Source organism: Onychomys torridus, chromosome 7 (assembly GCF_903995425.1).
Source record: "Onychomys torridus chromosome 7, mOncTor1.1, whole genome shotgun sequence".
In the NCBI taxonomy this organism is placed as follows: domain Eukaryota; kingdom Metazoa; phylum Chordata; class Mammalia; order Rodentia; family Cricetidae; genus Onychomys; species Onychomys torridus.
In genome coordinates, this window is record NC_050449.1 from 106,716,741 (window position 1) to 106,733,980 (window position 17,240).

Here is a 17,240-nt window from a genome sequence, read left to right on the forward strand (position 1 = left end):
CCAGAGGCTCTGACGCCCCCTCCTGGCCTCTATGAGCATGTACATGGAGGCAAAATATCCATCCATGTAAAAAAATAGAAATGGAAATGGCTGAGCCTGCCATGTCCCCCTTAGCCATTACTGGATCCCAGCTACTGTTTCAGTGAACCGTGAGTTGGTCTTGAGATCAAGGGCAGCTTTCAGCCTTCGAGATAGCACAGTTATTACCCCAGAGGTAACCAGCTGTCGGGATGGCAAGCAACATCACAATCTGAAGAACTAGTCAGGCTTCCCTTCAGGAGGGATTTCAAGCTAGACACCAGGCTGGAGAGATGGCTTCCTGACTAAGAGCACCGGCTGCTCTTCCAGAGGACCTGGGCTCACTTCTCAGTCCGCAAGTTCTAGGGGATCTGGCATTCTTTTGATCCTGTGACCACCATACACATATGGTACACTTACATACATGCTGGCAAAACCCTCATACATGTAAAATGAAAATAAATAAATATTTTTTCAGGGGCAGGGGTCCTGGAGTTTGAGACAAGGTCTCACTATGTGGCCTTGGCTACCCTGAAATTCATAGAGAGCTGTTTTCGGCAGAGGTGAAGCAAGTGCTGGCATTAAAGGCATATGCCACTAAACCCGACTAAAAAGAAAGACCACAGCAATAATAAACTAAAAGTCAGAGACAGGATTGAGCAGGTAACTAGGATGCATTGTGTACATGTATGAAATTGCCAAAGAATAAAATTTAGTAATAAGTATAAAAAAAAAGGGGTCAATTTTTCCACCAGATCATTTCTGAAGAAACAGGAAGCCAGGGAGGGACGACGGTAGGTCCCCAGCCAGAGGGACACAGTTAGGCCTGCTGTCGTGCTCTTGACATCTCATAGCCTCTGCAGGCTTGATTTCTGAGAAAGGAGCAGATGGAAAGAACAGAATTCAGTGGAAAGCCTTGCCCAGACACGCCACACCAGGCCGGTGTCCAACATGGAGCTGCAGCGACCCCTAGCGGACCAAGTCTGATTCCAACACCAAAGACTTGAAAACACTTCAGGCTACCACGGGAGCAGCCTTTCTGAAACAGGAAGCCCACCCCTCACGACCACCCCACCCCACCCCCGGGTTCCGCCGCAGCGGCTTAGCCCAGTGGCTAGGCAGCTAGAAACAGCTAGAAAGGCGTGTAGGGAGGACTTCCAGGTGAGGTTAGTTAGGCGCCTGCTCATGCGCTGATTGGAGTAACTTGGACTGGAGCACAGGGGCTAACCCCAGCTGTCTAGTACCTGCTCGGAGCGGAAATGAGGCTATTCACAGTGGCTCCCGACCAGGAGAACCCGCCTAAGGAACAGATTTGGAATCTGAATTTTGCTGCTAAGATCAAGCTGATTGGGTCAAGTCAGGGACTCAAAACTGGGTCATGGTGGCACATGCCTATCATTTGACACTCAGGAAGTAGAGGCAAAGGGATCAGGGGTTCAAGGTCATCCTCAGCCATAAATTCCAGGCTAGTGAGGTCCGGTCTCAAGAACAAACAAAATAGCAAGCAAAAATAAACACGTTGTAAATGAAAAGCTTAATGAGTCAAAATATATATAATGAGAGACTGGAGAGATGGCCCACATGTTAGCAACGTTTATTCCCTTTAAGGACCCAGGCTCAGTTCTCAACACTCCCATGGTGGCTGCCAACCCTCTGTAACTCTAGTTCCAGGGGATCCAGTGTCCTATTTTGAGAGCACCAGCCACGCAGACGGTACATAAACATACATACATGATCAACACGTATCTGCAAAAAATAAATCTAATTTTTTTAAACAGGTCTCACAATGTAGCTCTAGCTGTTCTGGAACTTGATACGTAGATCAGACTGGCCTCAAACTATCAGAGATCCTCCTGCCTCTGCCACCTAAGCGCTGAGATTAAAGGCAGGTGCCACCACTCATGGCTTTCAGAGGGGGAATTAATTCGATGAAAAACAGGTATCAGCTGTGAGGCTACAGTCTGGGAGGTAGGTCAGCATGGGGGCGGGGCTCTATCAGTGAAACAGTCACTGATTAGCAGCGTCGAGGAGAAAGTCCACACACTCACAAATCAAATGTTTGCATTCGCCCTGTTGGAGATGCAACGAAGGCTGAGGACCACTGTGTCGTCTCAGGTCGGTTATAATCTTTGGCTGAAGAATGCGGAGACCGGGTGACAGATCTTTTTTGTTTGGTTGGTTTTCGTTTGTTTTTGAGGTTTCTCTGTGTAGCCGTGGCTGTCCTCGAACTCACATATCTACCTACCTCCGCCTCCCGAGGACTGGAGTCGGAACCGAGGTGGCTGCTGGAAGAAGCAGTAGACGCAAGTGCTGCCGGGAAGCACAGGAAAGATGGCTTCTCCTTCCCTACCCTCATTTCCAGCGTGCTTCCAGGGACGTGCGCATCATTTAACCACGTGGGCTTCTGTCTCAACTCCGAGAACACTCCTGCTTGGGACGATCTGGGCATCATTCTAGATCACATCACCTAGAACTCAGCACTTACCCACTCCCCACCCCACCCCTGAGTCTCCTGGACCATTTTTTGTTTGTTTGTTTGTTTTTGTTTTTGAGCTGAGGATCAAACCCAGGGCCTTGCGCTTGCTAGGCAAGCACTCTACCACTGAGCTAAATCCCCAACCCCAGTTTTTGATAGTTGGGGCCGATTACCGAATGTCCCTGAGGCTCGTTTGTCCGAGATACAGAAGGGGACTCGGAAAGCCATCTCCATTCAGCTGCCTAGCCCACGCCCCCCCCCCCCCAACTCCGCTCAGCACACGCCTTTGCTCTCCATGGCTCCGACTACAAAACTGGCCGTTACACAGAAACTACATTGGCCAGCAGATGGCAGCACTTCCCAGTTTACATTGACCATCATTTAGGAAGAGGGTTTCATTATTAAACAGCTGGAAATGGAGCTGCGTGTGGTAGCACTTAATTCCAGCACTCGTGAGGCAGAAGCAGGCAAGTCTCTATAGACTCAAATCCAGCCTGGTCTACCTTAGCAAAACCCTATCTCAAGAACAAACTTTTTAAAAATAATGAGTGTGGCTGGGCGGTGATGGTGCAAGCCTGTAATCCCAGCACTTGGGAGGCAGAGGCAGGTGGATCTCTGTGAGTTCAAGGCCAGCCTGGTCTACAGAGCTAGTCCAGGACAGGCTCCAAAGCTACAGAGAAACCCTGTCTCAAAAACCATAAATACATACATACATACATACATAGTGAGTGTATGTCTGTGTGGTAGCATGCGCTAACCATGGTACACGTGTAGAGGTCAGATGACTTCTGTAAGTTCCTTCTCTCCTCTCATCATGTGGATCCGGAAATCAAACTTAGGCTGTCTGGCGTGGCAGCAGGCACCTTATCTGCAGCACCTCTTGCCTGCACTCTCTACTTTTCTTCACAGAAATGGTGCTCGGGCAGAGCTGAGTGGCAAAGCACGGTACTAGCTCAAATCCCTGGAGTCTGCTGCCAGAGAAACAGCAGTCCCTGCTTATGACCCCTACTCCCCTGCCTCTGTTGTCTTTATCTCGACTCCATCGATTCCTGGCTTTAGCCATGACGCAGCAGTTAAGAGCACTGGCTGTTCTTCCAGAGGACCTGAGGTGGGTGAGCTCACTTCAGCTCCGGGAAGAGGTGATGTGGGGGGATCCAATTCCCTCTGGCCTCCATGGGACCCACATAAATGTGCACACACACACACGCACACACACACACCCCTAAAAAGTATTTTTTTACTATGATGACTTTTTCAAAGATGATTCCTGATAGGGAGGGGTACCTCTGTAACCCCAGCTCTCCAGAAAGGATCCTGATAGGGAAGGTACCTCTGTAACCCCAGCTCTCCAGAAAGGATCCTGATAGGGAAGGTACCTCTGTAACCCCAGCTCTCCAGAAAGGATCCTGATAGGGAAGGTACCTCTGTAACCCCAGCTCTCCAGAAAGGATCCTGATAGGGAAGGTACCTCTGTAACCCCAGCTCTCCAGAAAGGATCCTGATAGGGAGGGGTACCTCTGTAACCCCAGCTCTCCAGAAAGGGTCCTGATAGGGAGGGTACCTCTGTAACCCCAGCTCTCCAGAAAGGGTCCTGATAGGGAGGGTACCTCTGTAACCCCAGCTCCCAGAAAGGGTCCTGATAGGGAGGGTACCTCTGTAACCCCAGCTCTCCAGAAAGGATCCTGATAGGGAGGGGTACCTCTGTAACCCCAGCTCTCCAGAAAGGGTCCTGAGTTGAACTCTAGCCAGAGCTGCACAAGGTAAAAAGACTGCCTTATGGAAGTGAAGTGGGTTGGCCCGCTGCGGGTGAGATGTCCATGACCAGCACTTTTCCTTAGCCAGGCACCCAACATGGTCACTATGGCTATCATCCCCCATTTTGCAATAAAAGAGCTGCTAGTGGTCACCACCACCACCACCACCCCAGACAGTGTTTCTCTGTGTAGCTTTGGAGCCTGTACTGGAACTTGCTCTGTAGACCAAGCTGGCCTTAAACTTAGAGATCCACTTGGCTCTGTCTCCCAAGTGCTGGGATTAAAGGCATATGCCGCCGGGTTGGAGAGATGGATCAGAGGTTAAGAGCACTGCTTGCTCTTCCAGAGGTCCTGAGTTCAATTCCCAGCAATTCTGTAATGAGATCTGGTGCCCTCTTCTGGCCTGCAGACATACATGCAGACAGAACATTGTATACATAATAAATCTTTAAAGGCATCTGCCACCACTGCCCTGCCCCAGTGGCCATCTTTAGGGAAGGTTGCAGATTGGATTGCATGAACTCTTATCACAGCAAGCCAGGGCAGGGTTTAGTGACCTGGGCAAAGTCTTGTGGTTTACTTAGAAGGTAAGAAATTTTAGATGTAGTAGGAGAAAGGCTCCAGGACCTGAAACCTGGGTTTTTGCATCAAGCTCACAGAGTGAGTGACACACTTAGGGGTGAGAAACACTCTCCCTGATTCTGCAGAACTGGATCAAGAAGTGAGGAACACAGCTGGGATCAGGCTTTGTCTGACCTAAGTCAGGTACTGACCTTCAAATTACCAGAATCTTCCGACTGGACCTTCAGCTCCACCTGGTCCCTACCAAAGATCTGGTCTCAGTATGCCTCTCCTAGAACTCTCTGCACCTGTCCAGTCTCCCCTCTGTCTTCCCATCCATCTGACACAGACCATCCTGCTCTGTAATTATTCCATACCTCAAAGCCAGCGTGCTAAGCAAAGTTTCAACTCCAAAAGCCTTGCAATTCAGAACCCTACAGGCTACTGGCGCCCAATGAAGAGCCTCCCCGACTGCCACATAACGAATTCAATTCACTCTAGAATCTTCTCTCAATGCACAACCTCAGCAAAAGGCTTTAGAATCAGTCCTGGGCTTGGATCCTGACAGTTATCCTGGAGGACTGATGTGAAGACAAAAGGAAGCGGGGAAAGTCATGTTTAAGTCTCAGAAGTGTGGGCCACTGAGGGAAAAGAGCTGGCCATGTGAAGCCAGATGATCTGGGCTTGATCCACAGAACCCATGGGGGAAAGAATATAGATTTAAGTTGTTCTCTGCCCTCCACATGGGCTCTGTGGCATGGGTGCGCGCGCACACGCGCACACACACACACACACACACACACACACACACACACACACACGGAAACACAATAAAAGCTGCACTGAAAAGATAATTATATGACTCCTTTCTTGAAAGTAATGGGATAGCACACCTCAAGAGGTAGTTTCTCGACAGGCAGTGGTGGCACATGCCTTTAATTCAGCATTCAGGAGGCTGAGGCAGGCAGATCTCTGTGAGTTTGAGGCCAGTTTGGTTCACAGAGCGAGTTCCAGGACAGGTACCAAAGCTACACAGAGAAATCCCGTCAAGGCACAAAAAAAGAGGTGGTCTTCTCTTGGGCACTTCTGCTTCACCTCTAGGGCTGGGCTAACACACTAGCACAGCACTTGTCCAGCATGGGTGAGGGAGGACCCAGGTTAATCTGCTACTCGGAAGGTAAGGGCAGAAAAACCTGATTTATCCATTTGTTTTGAGTCAGGGCCTCACTGTGTCGCCCAAGCTTCCTGTCTTCCCAGTGCTGGGACTCAAGGTGCACCACTAACACTCCTGGACCCCATTTTTTTTTCCCTTCAAAATGCAGAGACTTCTTTTGTTTAAGGTTTTTGGTTGGTTTCTTGAGACAGGATTTTTCTGTGTAGCTTTGCGCTTTTCCTGGAACTCACTCTGTAGCCCAGGCTGGCCTCGAATTCACAAAGATCTGCCTGCCTCTGCCTCCTGAGTGCTGGGATTACAGGCGTACGCCACCACCGTCCGGCTGTTTAGGGGTTTTATTTGACATTTTCATGCATTACATCTCTCGTCTGCAGCCTCACATCTGAGGCCTGGTGGCTGTGCATTCTTACGAAGTGTTGCAGTCTCCAAATCAAAACCCTCCACCCTGCAGCAGAGTTCCTAAAGCAGGAAGGTAAACACCAAAGTAGCTTCAGGAACTCCCCTAAAACTGACCAGATTCACCAGGCCCCTCCCTGCCAGAGTAAGTAGAGCCCAGTTCAGAGAGCTGAGGGGCCACAAGAAAAAAGCACCAGGCAAACCGTGACAGTGGAAAGCAGCAGCAGCCTGAAGACACCAGCCAGGCCGTCTGGAAGCGAATCAACAGCACGGCACCGGGAAAGGACCCTCTCCAACCTGCTGAGCTGCCCGCGGGCAGCTCAGGGTGCATCAGCTTTCTCCGTTTTGTGGGTTTTGTGGGCTGTCACCCATGGGCCCTCGTGGGATGCAGCTGTCAGTCATTTCTGTTCCTGTAAGTACTGTAAGGTCTGTAGTGGGTTCCCTATCTGGAAAGTTTTGTCACGTAAGAGGAAGCAACCGGAACCTCAACATACCTTGACCTGCCCTACAATTGCATAAAGAGTGAACACTCATGTCTGGGGGATGATCTCTTTCTCATCTCTTTCCCGTTGGTTCTTTTTCTTTTTTGGTTTTTCAAGACAGGGTTTCTCTGTGTAGCTTTGGGCCTTTCCCGGAACTCACTTGGTATCCCAGGCTGGCCTCGAACTCACAGAGATCCTCCTGGCTCTGCCTCCCGAGTCTTGGGATTACCGCCCAGCTAAATCATTCTTTTTTTTTTTTCTTCCGGAGCTGGGGACTGAACCCAGGGCCTTGCACTTGCTAGGCAAGTGCTCTACCACTGAGCTAAATCCCCAACCTCCCGTTGGTTCTTATAGGCTGTGGGCACAAACTGAACCCAAATCAAACATGAAGAGGAATATTCCAGTCCAGCCCCTACAAAGCCCACCCAGTTCTTACCACGCTCACTTCTATCACCTATGGGTGCAGAGCCAATGACTCTTCTATTCATCTTGCTTTATGCAGAAGGGTCTTCTAATACAAAACTACAATCTGCAGGCTAACACCAGTGAACTTAGTCCTAAAGTTTAGGCCCACTCTCTTAGCAGGTGTTCTACATTCTGGCCACATTAGGAAAGTGACAAATTACTGTTGCTATGATTGATTAGTAAATGAAACGCTGATTGGCCAGTATACAGGCAGAAAGGATAGGGTAGGCAGGACACGGAGAATAATTCTGGGAGGTGGAAGGCAGAGAGACGCTACCAGCCGCCACCATGACAAGGGAGATGTAAGGTACTGGTAACCCATGAGCCACATGGCAAATTACATAGACTAATAGATATGGATTAATTTGAGATATAGGAACTAGACAGCAAGAAGTCTGAGCCATGCCAGGGTGGTGGTGGTGGCGGCACATGCCTGTAATCCCAGCACTTGGGAGGCAGAGGCAGGTGGATCTCTGTGAGTTCGAGGCCAGCCTGGTCTACAAAGCGAGTTCCAGGACAGCCCCCAAAGCAAGAGAAATCCTGTCTCGAAAAACAAAAACAAACAAACAAAAAAAGCCTGAGCCATTAGGCCAAACAGTTTAAATAAAAGAAGCATCTGTGTGTTTATTTTATAAGTGGGCTGCTAGACCACCGGGGCTTGGCGGGAGCTGGAGAGAAACTCTCCAGCCACAAATTACAACATCAGTTTTAGGGAAAACGCAGAATTCAGTCAAGTGGCTGACCTCCAAGAACCTCCACTCAAACCCAAGGCTACCTGCTTTGAGAAACAATCAGGTTAAGATTTAGCTCTATTTAAAGTCCAAAGGAAGTTGAAAACGGGCAGGGCTTGCCTTCAATCTTTAAAAATTATTTTGTTTGTGGGTGTTTTACCTCCACCTACGTCTGTTCATCATGATGTGCCAGGGGCCCAGAAGCCAGCAAAGGGCACTGAATCCTCTGGAGCTGGACTTGAGAACTCCACCTAGGTCCTCTGCAAGACATCCTCCTAACTGCTGAGCCATCTTCCAGCCCTAACCCTTTGCCCAGTTTTTTTGGGTTTTCAAACCAGAGCCTCACACTACATAGCACATGCTGGCCTCAATCTCATGGTCCTCCTGGGATTACTGGCATGTGTCCACCATGTAGAACTCAAAGGTCTGCTAGGACCTGTTCCCCTGCCCCCACAAGCCAGGGCAGCCAGGAGGGTGAGTCGCTCACTCTCCTTGGGCCACAGCTCAGCTGTGGATCCTTCCCCATCATCCCAAGTTGAGGATAAAAGGCCAGTATCCACCAGGAAAAAAAAAAGAAAAAAAGGCAGTGGCAGCTGGTGAGTCACACGTGGCACTCACCCCTCTGGAGAAACATCTGTTACTCTTCTCCTTTGGGAGAAGGAAGGACAGAGATATAAAGCCTGCTTTTAGTTTAAGTTTAAATAGGAACACACAGCCGGGGTGGGGGTGGGGCACGTGTCACGGTGTGAATGTGGAGGTCAGGGGACAAATTGTGGGAGTTGGCCCTCTGGTTCTATCACTGAGTTCTGGGCTTGGTAACAAGTGCCTTTCCAGGGAAGCTGTCTGTGCCTAGCCTGGTTTATTTATTTGTATTTTATGTACATATATGTCTGTGTGGGGGTGCCAGATCTCCTGGAGCAGAAATCACACAGTTGTGAGCGGCTACGTGGGTGCTGGGAATTGAACTCAGGACCTCTGGAAGATCAGCCAGTGCTCTTAACCTGAGCCATCTCTCCAGCCCTGTTTTGTTTTCTTTTAAAAACAAACAAACCAACCTCCCAACACCCAGTTTAGCATATATGCCCACGCACAGTCCTGAGGTAGTCACACTAGGAGGTCATGTATGACCCCAAACACACACACCCATTCCTCATCCAGATGGAAAGATCACACAGACACAGTTTTCACAGTAAGACCCTCTGTTTATTTGATTAAACAAAAATAAAATAAACTGCATAGGAACAATTTTAAAGTCCAAAGAGACACCGGCTTTGTTTTAAGGCTGCAGTAGCTGATACTGCCTTTGCTACTTCTCCAGCCTTCTCTGTGGAGCACAGAGATACATTCAGAAGCCTGTTAGCTCACAGGAGGTTTGGAACGCTTCTCCACTGGCTCTTCACCTGCTCATTGCCCATCATGCCTGCGGCTGGCAATAACAACATTTAAGGTTTTAAAGGTAAAGTCCAAAATTGGGAAAAGGGACTTGCCCCAAAAAAAAAAAAAGAAAAGAAAAAAAAGAAAAAGGTCTTTTGCTTTGAGGTTTGGGGGAAATTCTCCTAACCACTCACTGCCTTGACGAGCTCTGAAACACCACAGCTATTCCAGAAGTGGCAGGGGCAGCTGGAATCCCAGGAGGGCTGGCAGTGAGGGCTCTGCTGCCAGGGGAGGCATGCAGGCAGTGTGTTCCTGCAATCAGCGGGTGTGACAATCATAGAGACTTGACTTAAGTCACTCTAACATTAGGCAACGTGCCTCTGTGAATTCCACCCAGATCTGTATTCACTTCTTAAAAAAGCAAACAAAAGAAAAAAGAGAGACCCAAATGAGTTATGTAGTCTATAGTTACTTAAAAATTAAAGTTTTTCTTTTCTTTTTTGGCTGACCAGGCATGAGAGCTAACGGATAGTATTAAAACAAGATCCATTAAAACAATAACCAAACAACCCTCCCACCCACAACTACTTGTAACATGCTAGTTAAACATCGCTAAACCACCCACCCTCACCAGCATCAACATTAAGGGGAAAGACATTTTACCACCCTAAAAACAAGAAAGCCCCATACATATGAACAGTCTCCCTCTAAAGGAGGCCAACTACAGACTACAGACACACGACGAACCATCGCAAAGCTGGTTACAAAGAAGTAAACGCGTTGCTGCCACGGGCGCCAACATTCAGCCAGTGTGCTCTGAGATAGCCTTAAGATACGACCTGAGCTCGTAAGTTAATACAATCATTAAAAGGAGGTCTAAGACCATGCGGATACACAAAACATTTAGAACCATTGCTGGTTGGATGACGATGAAAACAGCCCACCAGGCTGGATCTGTTAACCCGTAAGACCAGTTCTAAAATTAGACATTATTGAGGTATTTCTTCACGGTGACACTTATTCATAAACCCAAAACCCAGTTACTCTGGTGGCCTTCAGGATGCTCTCACCCAGGTAGACCAGAAGGTTACCGGGATGCACAGAGGTAGGTTAACAGTACAGCATTTCCTGATAATGTGCTTCTCAAATTTATCAAGTATTTAACAAACAAGAAAAAGGGGAGGGGGGGCGCACAACCAACGTCCAAGTGTTGCCTTTGGTAGGAAGAACAAATCAAAACAAAGAGCAGTGTACACGTCACCAGTCACTGTAGAGAGGGCTGCACCATGGCAACAGACATCCTGCTGGGCACAGACAGCTGCAAATACAATCATGACGTCAAAGATTCCCAATGCCTTCAAATATCTGATGCTCCCCACTAGACCTTCAGGGTTCCCACTAAAAGGGCATGTGTTCAGACACTCCTACCAGATAAAACAGCTTTCTCTTGAAGAGAAGAGAGACCTAAAAGGCCTTTTTCTAGTCAAGTTCTCCATTAGGTCCGATGCAGTTCCCAATACTGTATGCAGAACTGGGTTTGTGGCAGGCAGGGGGAAGCAAGATTGATTGAGAACTACATGGATGAAGGACCACACTGACCGACCGACCGACCATCTCTTGTTCAAGGCCAAAAAATGTCTTCAAAGCAGCCTCCCACGCCTGTCCATCTCCGCAGGATTGATTAATACTATCCCTTTGAGACCCATCAGGTGCCAACATGAGGTAGAGGACTTTGCCAAAAGTGAGGTAGAAAATCTAATAAACCAACCAGTGTGGCGAGAGGTGCTGTGTCCTGTGACCTTGGTCCACACAAAGACAGAGAAAGCCCTTGAGTGTCAGGAGGCCCCAACCTTACCTAATGTGCACAGGTGACAATGTCACCTTCGTTACAGCCCCAGACCATCAGATCCTCAGTAGGAGAGAGATACTCCAAACAAATACATTTGGCACCAGTATGTGTATGTGTGTGTGTGTGTGTGTGTGTGTACATATTTCTTAAACAACAGGAAAAGCAAGCTTAAAAACTTTGGCATACCTTTTACTACCTACCAGAACACAGCAACTCTAGAGTCTTACAAACCCAGAAGACAACACACCAACAGTATTGTGCTGCTTCGAGCCTGAAAGACTTTCCAACTCAAATAACTAAGCTTTGGCTTAACTACAGTGATTCAGTGAAACAGACTGAGCCATCCACCTCAAAATGCCTTCATCTTGGCAACTTCTTTGGCCCAACACCAAGTCCAGTTCTGTTTAGGGTACCCTTGTGTGTTTCCCCAGATAAGTTAGACTTAAACAGGGTATTGATTGAGGAATTTAGTGCACTTGGGGAACAGCCCAGACAAGACAACTAGGCTCCAAGCCAACTTAGGAGTCACCTGCCAGCCACAGCAGAGCACAGGTGTGGAGGCGGACATGGAAGCTGCAGAACAAATTCAGAGATTAGTGATTACTTTCAGGTTATACTTTTGGAATGTTAGGCAGGTGGCAACCAGGTATTCAATATTCAAGCTTAGATATATTCACTTCCAATAGGGATTTACTGATGCCCACGCCCTCCAGCTCCGGCCACCTGACCAGGGCAGATCTACATGTGTGTACCTGCACTGCCTGCCTGTCTCTCACTGGGAACCAGGTTTCCTTTCACAGCACTCGGGACCTGGTCTCTTTCCTGCCGTTCCCATGCATCACCTGGGATTGGGCAGCAGGTGTGCATATGGCAACCTCACACTAGGGTGCACCAGACATGGCTTGTATCATGATATGGAACAGTCCACATTATCACACTTTCCAAAGTGCTTAGCACTGATTCCCCCACAGGCCAGGAGCAATCTCAGGTGGCCGCAAATGGCCACTTGTTTTAAAAACAAAAGTTCTCCAAGTGTGACCACATGCGTTCCTTAGAAGCCAGCCATAAACCAATTCTGGATACAGAAAGGTAAAGGGCCACCACATACCTCTAAGGACACTTTGCTCTAAGCCTTCCCTGGCCTATCCACTTAACTTACTCTTTAAGACCTGACCATTTCAGCCATGAGGTAGAAACCTGGGCTGAGTGATCAAATCCTAAGTAAAATATCAAGTATTTTTACCTGTTGTAATTCACCAGAACAATTTCCCACTGAATAGCCAATATTCTTGTCATAGGTAAGCTGTGAAGAGGGAATGGGGAGGGGGGACTAAAATAGCTTTTCCCTGGCCACAATTAAAATCAGGTTTCTGAGAATTAGAATCATCGTTAAGGATGCAAAGCCAGTTGTGTTGAGTGTTTAAGGGCAATTTGCTGGAGGGGGGACCTGCCTCCCAGTTACTCTGTCCTATAAAAGTCAGTTTAACACTTAGAGGGCATAATAAAGGCTAAGGAATATGAACTGGGGGAGGAGCCACTATTAAACTTCAAAAAAGGAGCTTGTACCTTCACAGTGGTCCTTCTACAACGCCCCCCCCCCCAACCTGGAAAGGAGGCCTTGGCAGCTAGAAGCTACCTTCTGGGTACCTTGATTGTGTACCTGCTTCCCCATCTGGGTCACTCAGAAATCCTGAAATTAAAGTCCTGTGGATGAACACCAGAGTTCACCCTGGTAAGTGAAATGTCCCAAAGCAATGTGACTGACCCATCACAGGCTTTCCATCACCACCTTCTTCTTGGGATGACAGAGGGTAAATTGCTCCATTTATTAACTTTCTCTTTGAAAACCAAATCCATTCTGGACAGAAACTGATCTTTTGGTCTGTTCAGGTGGAAGCTTCCCGTCCTCAGTCAGCGATGCGAGAGTCCCTTTCAAATCCAACCTGATTTCAGTAGTGAGGAGTACAGAGCTTGATGGGTCCCCATCCTCAGACAGATGACGACCCAATGTGTAGTTTACCACAAATCAGTCCTTTAGTGGCATGGGAGCCACATACCCCCACGATCCTATTCTTTGGTACAGGTTTAAAAAAGGATATATATTGTGTCCTGCACTTCGGGTCAGGGGGGATTTGGTCTACAAATGCTTTACATTCAAAGGCCTTTGGGGGAGGGAGTGGGGTTCAGTTAACCTTGAGGTCTAACTCCACTCAGGTAGGATCCTGAGAAAGAGACCTGAGCCAAGGGGGTGGGGATGGGGTACTCCTACCTGTCATTCAAACATTCTTCTATAGTCCCTGAACTTCCAAAGCAGGAAAAAAATTGTGCTTTTTCAAATAAAAGTTTATCCCTTTGCCTACTATACACTCTTGTAGACGTTCACTCTTGGGACGGGATTCCACCTTCTGACAATCCCTGATGTGGGGTGCCTCACTTCTCCAACACCCCCCTCTTCTGTGGCACCCCGGCCCACATCTGAAAAGCCCCTCTGAGAACAAGGTTAACTTATTTGCTTATATCTAAGTCTTTATAAACAACAAAACACGGAAACTTAACTTGAGAACACTTTCAACCGAGAGTCCTGAGCTAAATCTATTTCTTAGAGAGCAAACTGGGAAAAGGTTCCCTGGGATGCCATGTGTCAAGTCCAGCTTTTCCCCCAGGCGAAGATGGCTTTGAAACACACACACACACACACACACACACACACACACACACACACACACACACACACACACACACACCCTTCCTAAGCAGAAACAAAGACCAGACACCTAAAATATGAATGGTCTGCTTTCTTGGCTAGCAAGCCACAGCCCTCCTAGGATGAAGATGTTAGACTCTGAGGTAACCCAAGAACAGAGGAAAGCTCTGCTGCAGCACTGAAAAAAGAAAAAGAAAATCTTCCCCAAAAGATCAAACCAAACAACCTAACCCCACACACAGTATTCAAGAACACACATACACTAGAAGTATGAATTTTAAATCCTATCTTTCCAACATCTTATACGTTTTTTTACTTAGTAGTTATTTTTGGGTTTCCTTGGCTCAATCCACAAAATGCACCCCACCATATGCTTCCGGTGCCCTCGAGGTTGCAGGAGCGCTGGCCTGTGCATTCCATACCCTCAAGAGAAAAGGGAATGTGAGCTCCGTGGAGGGGCAAAGAGGGCTGCTGGAGAAGGTATGAAAGACTTGAGGTAGATAGAAATTATCACTTCACAGGCTCAATCCCTGCACAAAGAGAATTACATTCATCTGGGGGAAAAAAAAAAAAGCTGAGGTAGGAATTATGCAATGTTGTACTTTTGTTCTCTTTTAAAAAATAAAAAAGGGGAGAAAAAGAAAAAGAAATATCCCTGAGATGATTTCTTCTTTGAAATTAAAAAAACAAAAACAAAAAAAAACGAGAGACGCACACATGCACACCCTAAACACAGAAACCCAGAAGATTCGATTAGAAGATGAGGATTCGATTGTTGCCAAAGTCCACCACGACGATCAATCCGTCTGGGGTGACCGCAATACCTGAGGGGCGGTCCATCTGCCCAAAGCCACTGCCTTGAGCACCAAACTTGCACAGGAAGCTGCCGTTGGCCTCAAACATCTGCACCCGGTGATTTCTGGAATCGGCCACAATGATTCGCCCTTCTTGGTCCACGGCTACACCCTGTGGTCTGAGAAACTGTCCATTGTTGCTGCCCTCTGAGCCCAAGAAGCGTGCTGATTGGCAATCAGGGTGAATGACCAGAAGCCGGTGGTTGTTGAAATCGGTGACTACCAGGTGACCCTCATGGTTAAAAGCCACACCCCGTGGAGAGTCAAAGTGCTTCCAGAGAGACCCCTCGAAGCCATACTTATTCAGGAAGACCCCATCAGGCCCAAACAGCTGTATGCGGTGGTTTCGGGTGTCTGAAACCAGGATCTTGCCCTCAGAATTCACTGCTACATCCCAAGGGTAGTTAAACTGCCCGTTCTTGGTTCCCTTTTCACCAAACTTGAGGAGGAACTGGCCCTCAAAGGTGAAGATCTGAATGCGATGATTGTCTTTGTCGGCCACTACGATCCTGCGGGAAGCATCGCAGGCCACCCCAGCTGGTCGGTCAAACTGCCCAGGCCGGGAACCTAGGGTACCAAATTTATGGTGGAAGGAGCCGCAGGGCTTGAACACCTGGATGCGGTTATTGCTGCGGTCGGCCACGATGATGTAACCCTCCTTATCCACACTCACGCCCCAGGGCCGGCACAGCTTGCCTTCACTGTCACCCTCGCTGCCGAAGCTCAGCCCGGGGAGCCCGATGCCCACATAGCTGCGGCCTGATTTGACCACTACCTTGAAGGGGCTGTTCTCGATATGCTGGTTGCACAGTGTCACCGACACCAGGTGCTCACCCTCAAGCTGGGGCCGGTAGCTCACCACATAAGTCCCATTCTGCTGATCACTCACTTCTGCACCAAACAGGTTGCCATCGGGGCCCAGGACCACAGCTGACATCAGGTCGCCTCCCGAGAGGCGAGGCTCGCCATCATGATCATAGCCCATCACAGTGAAGGAGGCGACTTTGCCCTGAAGGGCTCGCTTAATGCCGTCTCCTGTGGCCTTTGTGAGCGGGGCAAACGCTCCACTGCTGACAAAGCCAAAAGACTTGAGGGCCAGGTACAAGGCCTGGTCAGGGGGTGTGAACATAACTCGGTCATCTTCCTGCGGCTGCAGGAGGCTCCGGATGGCCTTGAGCTCTTGCACTTGGGCCAGCATCCGGTCTCGGGCCAGCAGGATGTCCAGGGCCCGGCCCTCTTCCAGGACCTGCTGGACGGCACTGACGGTGCTATCTAGCTTGTTGAGGTTTTGACGAAGCTTCTCCACCTGCAGGTACAGAGATTTAGCCTTCACCTGCCTTATCTTCTCCACCTAGAGACGGGTGAGAAGAAACAGGACCGACTTAGAACAAGCACAGACAGAGTGGGAGCACAAAAGGCTAAAAAACGACGTGAAATAGATTTTACCTGACAAACCCAACTATTTCCTCCTTTCTATTTCCTCTAGCATGCAATTCTCAACAGTTCCCTAGTTCTAAGCAAGTTGCTCCCACCACCGGAAGTAACTCAATTCACAGGTTTGCCTCGCCACCAAGACTTTTCAGTGCTCTCTGGGCTGAAAGCTACGAAAGGCCAGTGCCAACTTTTATGAGGTCTAGATTTAAAAGTAAATAAATGTTGTCGTTTTAATTATGTGTGTCTGTGCATGTGAGTGCAGGTGCCCACAGAGGCCAGGAGCTGCATTCCCTGGCAGTTGGTGGTGGTGGATTCAACTCTGTAAACCAGCATGGGCTTGAACTCCTAGAAATCCGATGGCTTTGTGCTCTTCCAGTGCAGGTACTGAAAGGCATGTGCTACCACACATGGCTGGACTGCTCTTAACTGTCAATCTGATAAAACTAGGATTACTTGAGAAGCATCTCCATGGGACTGCCTAGGTCACTGGAGCCTAGCTTTCCAGGGAGGGATCTTTCTGAATTGGATAGAGAAGGACGACCCACCCTAAAAGCTAGCTGAGCACTACCACACACATGCATCTCTCTCTGCTCTGCAATGTCAGTGTCATGTGACTAGTTGCTTCAAGTCATGCTGCTTTTCCTTCCCCACGACAGCGGACTATATAACATAGAATAAACTCTTCTGTCAGGGTATTTTATTGCACCAACAGAAATGAAATGAAAATAAGAAAAAACAAGCAAATGAAAGATGGATGAGATGGAGGTGTTTATCAAACAGCAAGTTTATTTAAGAACAGGGATTCTGCCGGACAGTGGTGGTACACACCTTTAATCCTAGCACTTGGGAGGCAGAGTCTGTGAGTTCGAGGCCAGCCTGGTCTACAAGAGCGAGATCCAGGAATAAGCACCAAACTACACAGAGAAACCCTGTCTTGAAAAAACAAAAACAAAAAAAGAACAGGGATT

The 17,240-nt window shown here is 48.3% G+C and overlaps 1 protein-coding gene across 1 annotated transcript in view; it reads right to left on the minus strand.

Annotated features, from left to right (window-relative positions):
* Positions 1–13,377: 13,377 nt before the first annotated feature.
* Positions 13,378–17,240, minus strand: part of Trim71 (tripartite motif containing 71) — a 53,084-nt gene continuing 49,221 nt past the window's right edge. The window contains exon 4 of the mRNA XM_036194231.1: positions 13,378–16,189. Coding sequence (XP_036050124.1) covers positions 14,738–16,189 — 1,452 coding nt within the window. The 3' untranslated portion in view covers positions 13,378–14,737. The remainder of the gene's footprint in view (positions 16,190–17,240) is intronic.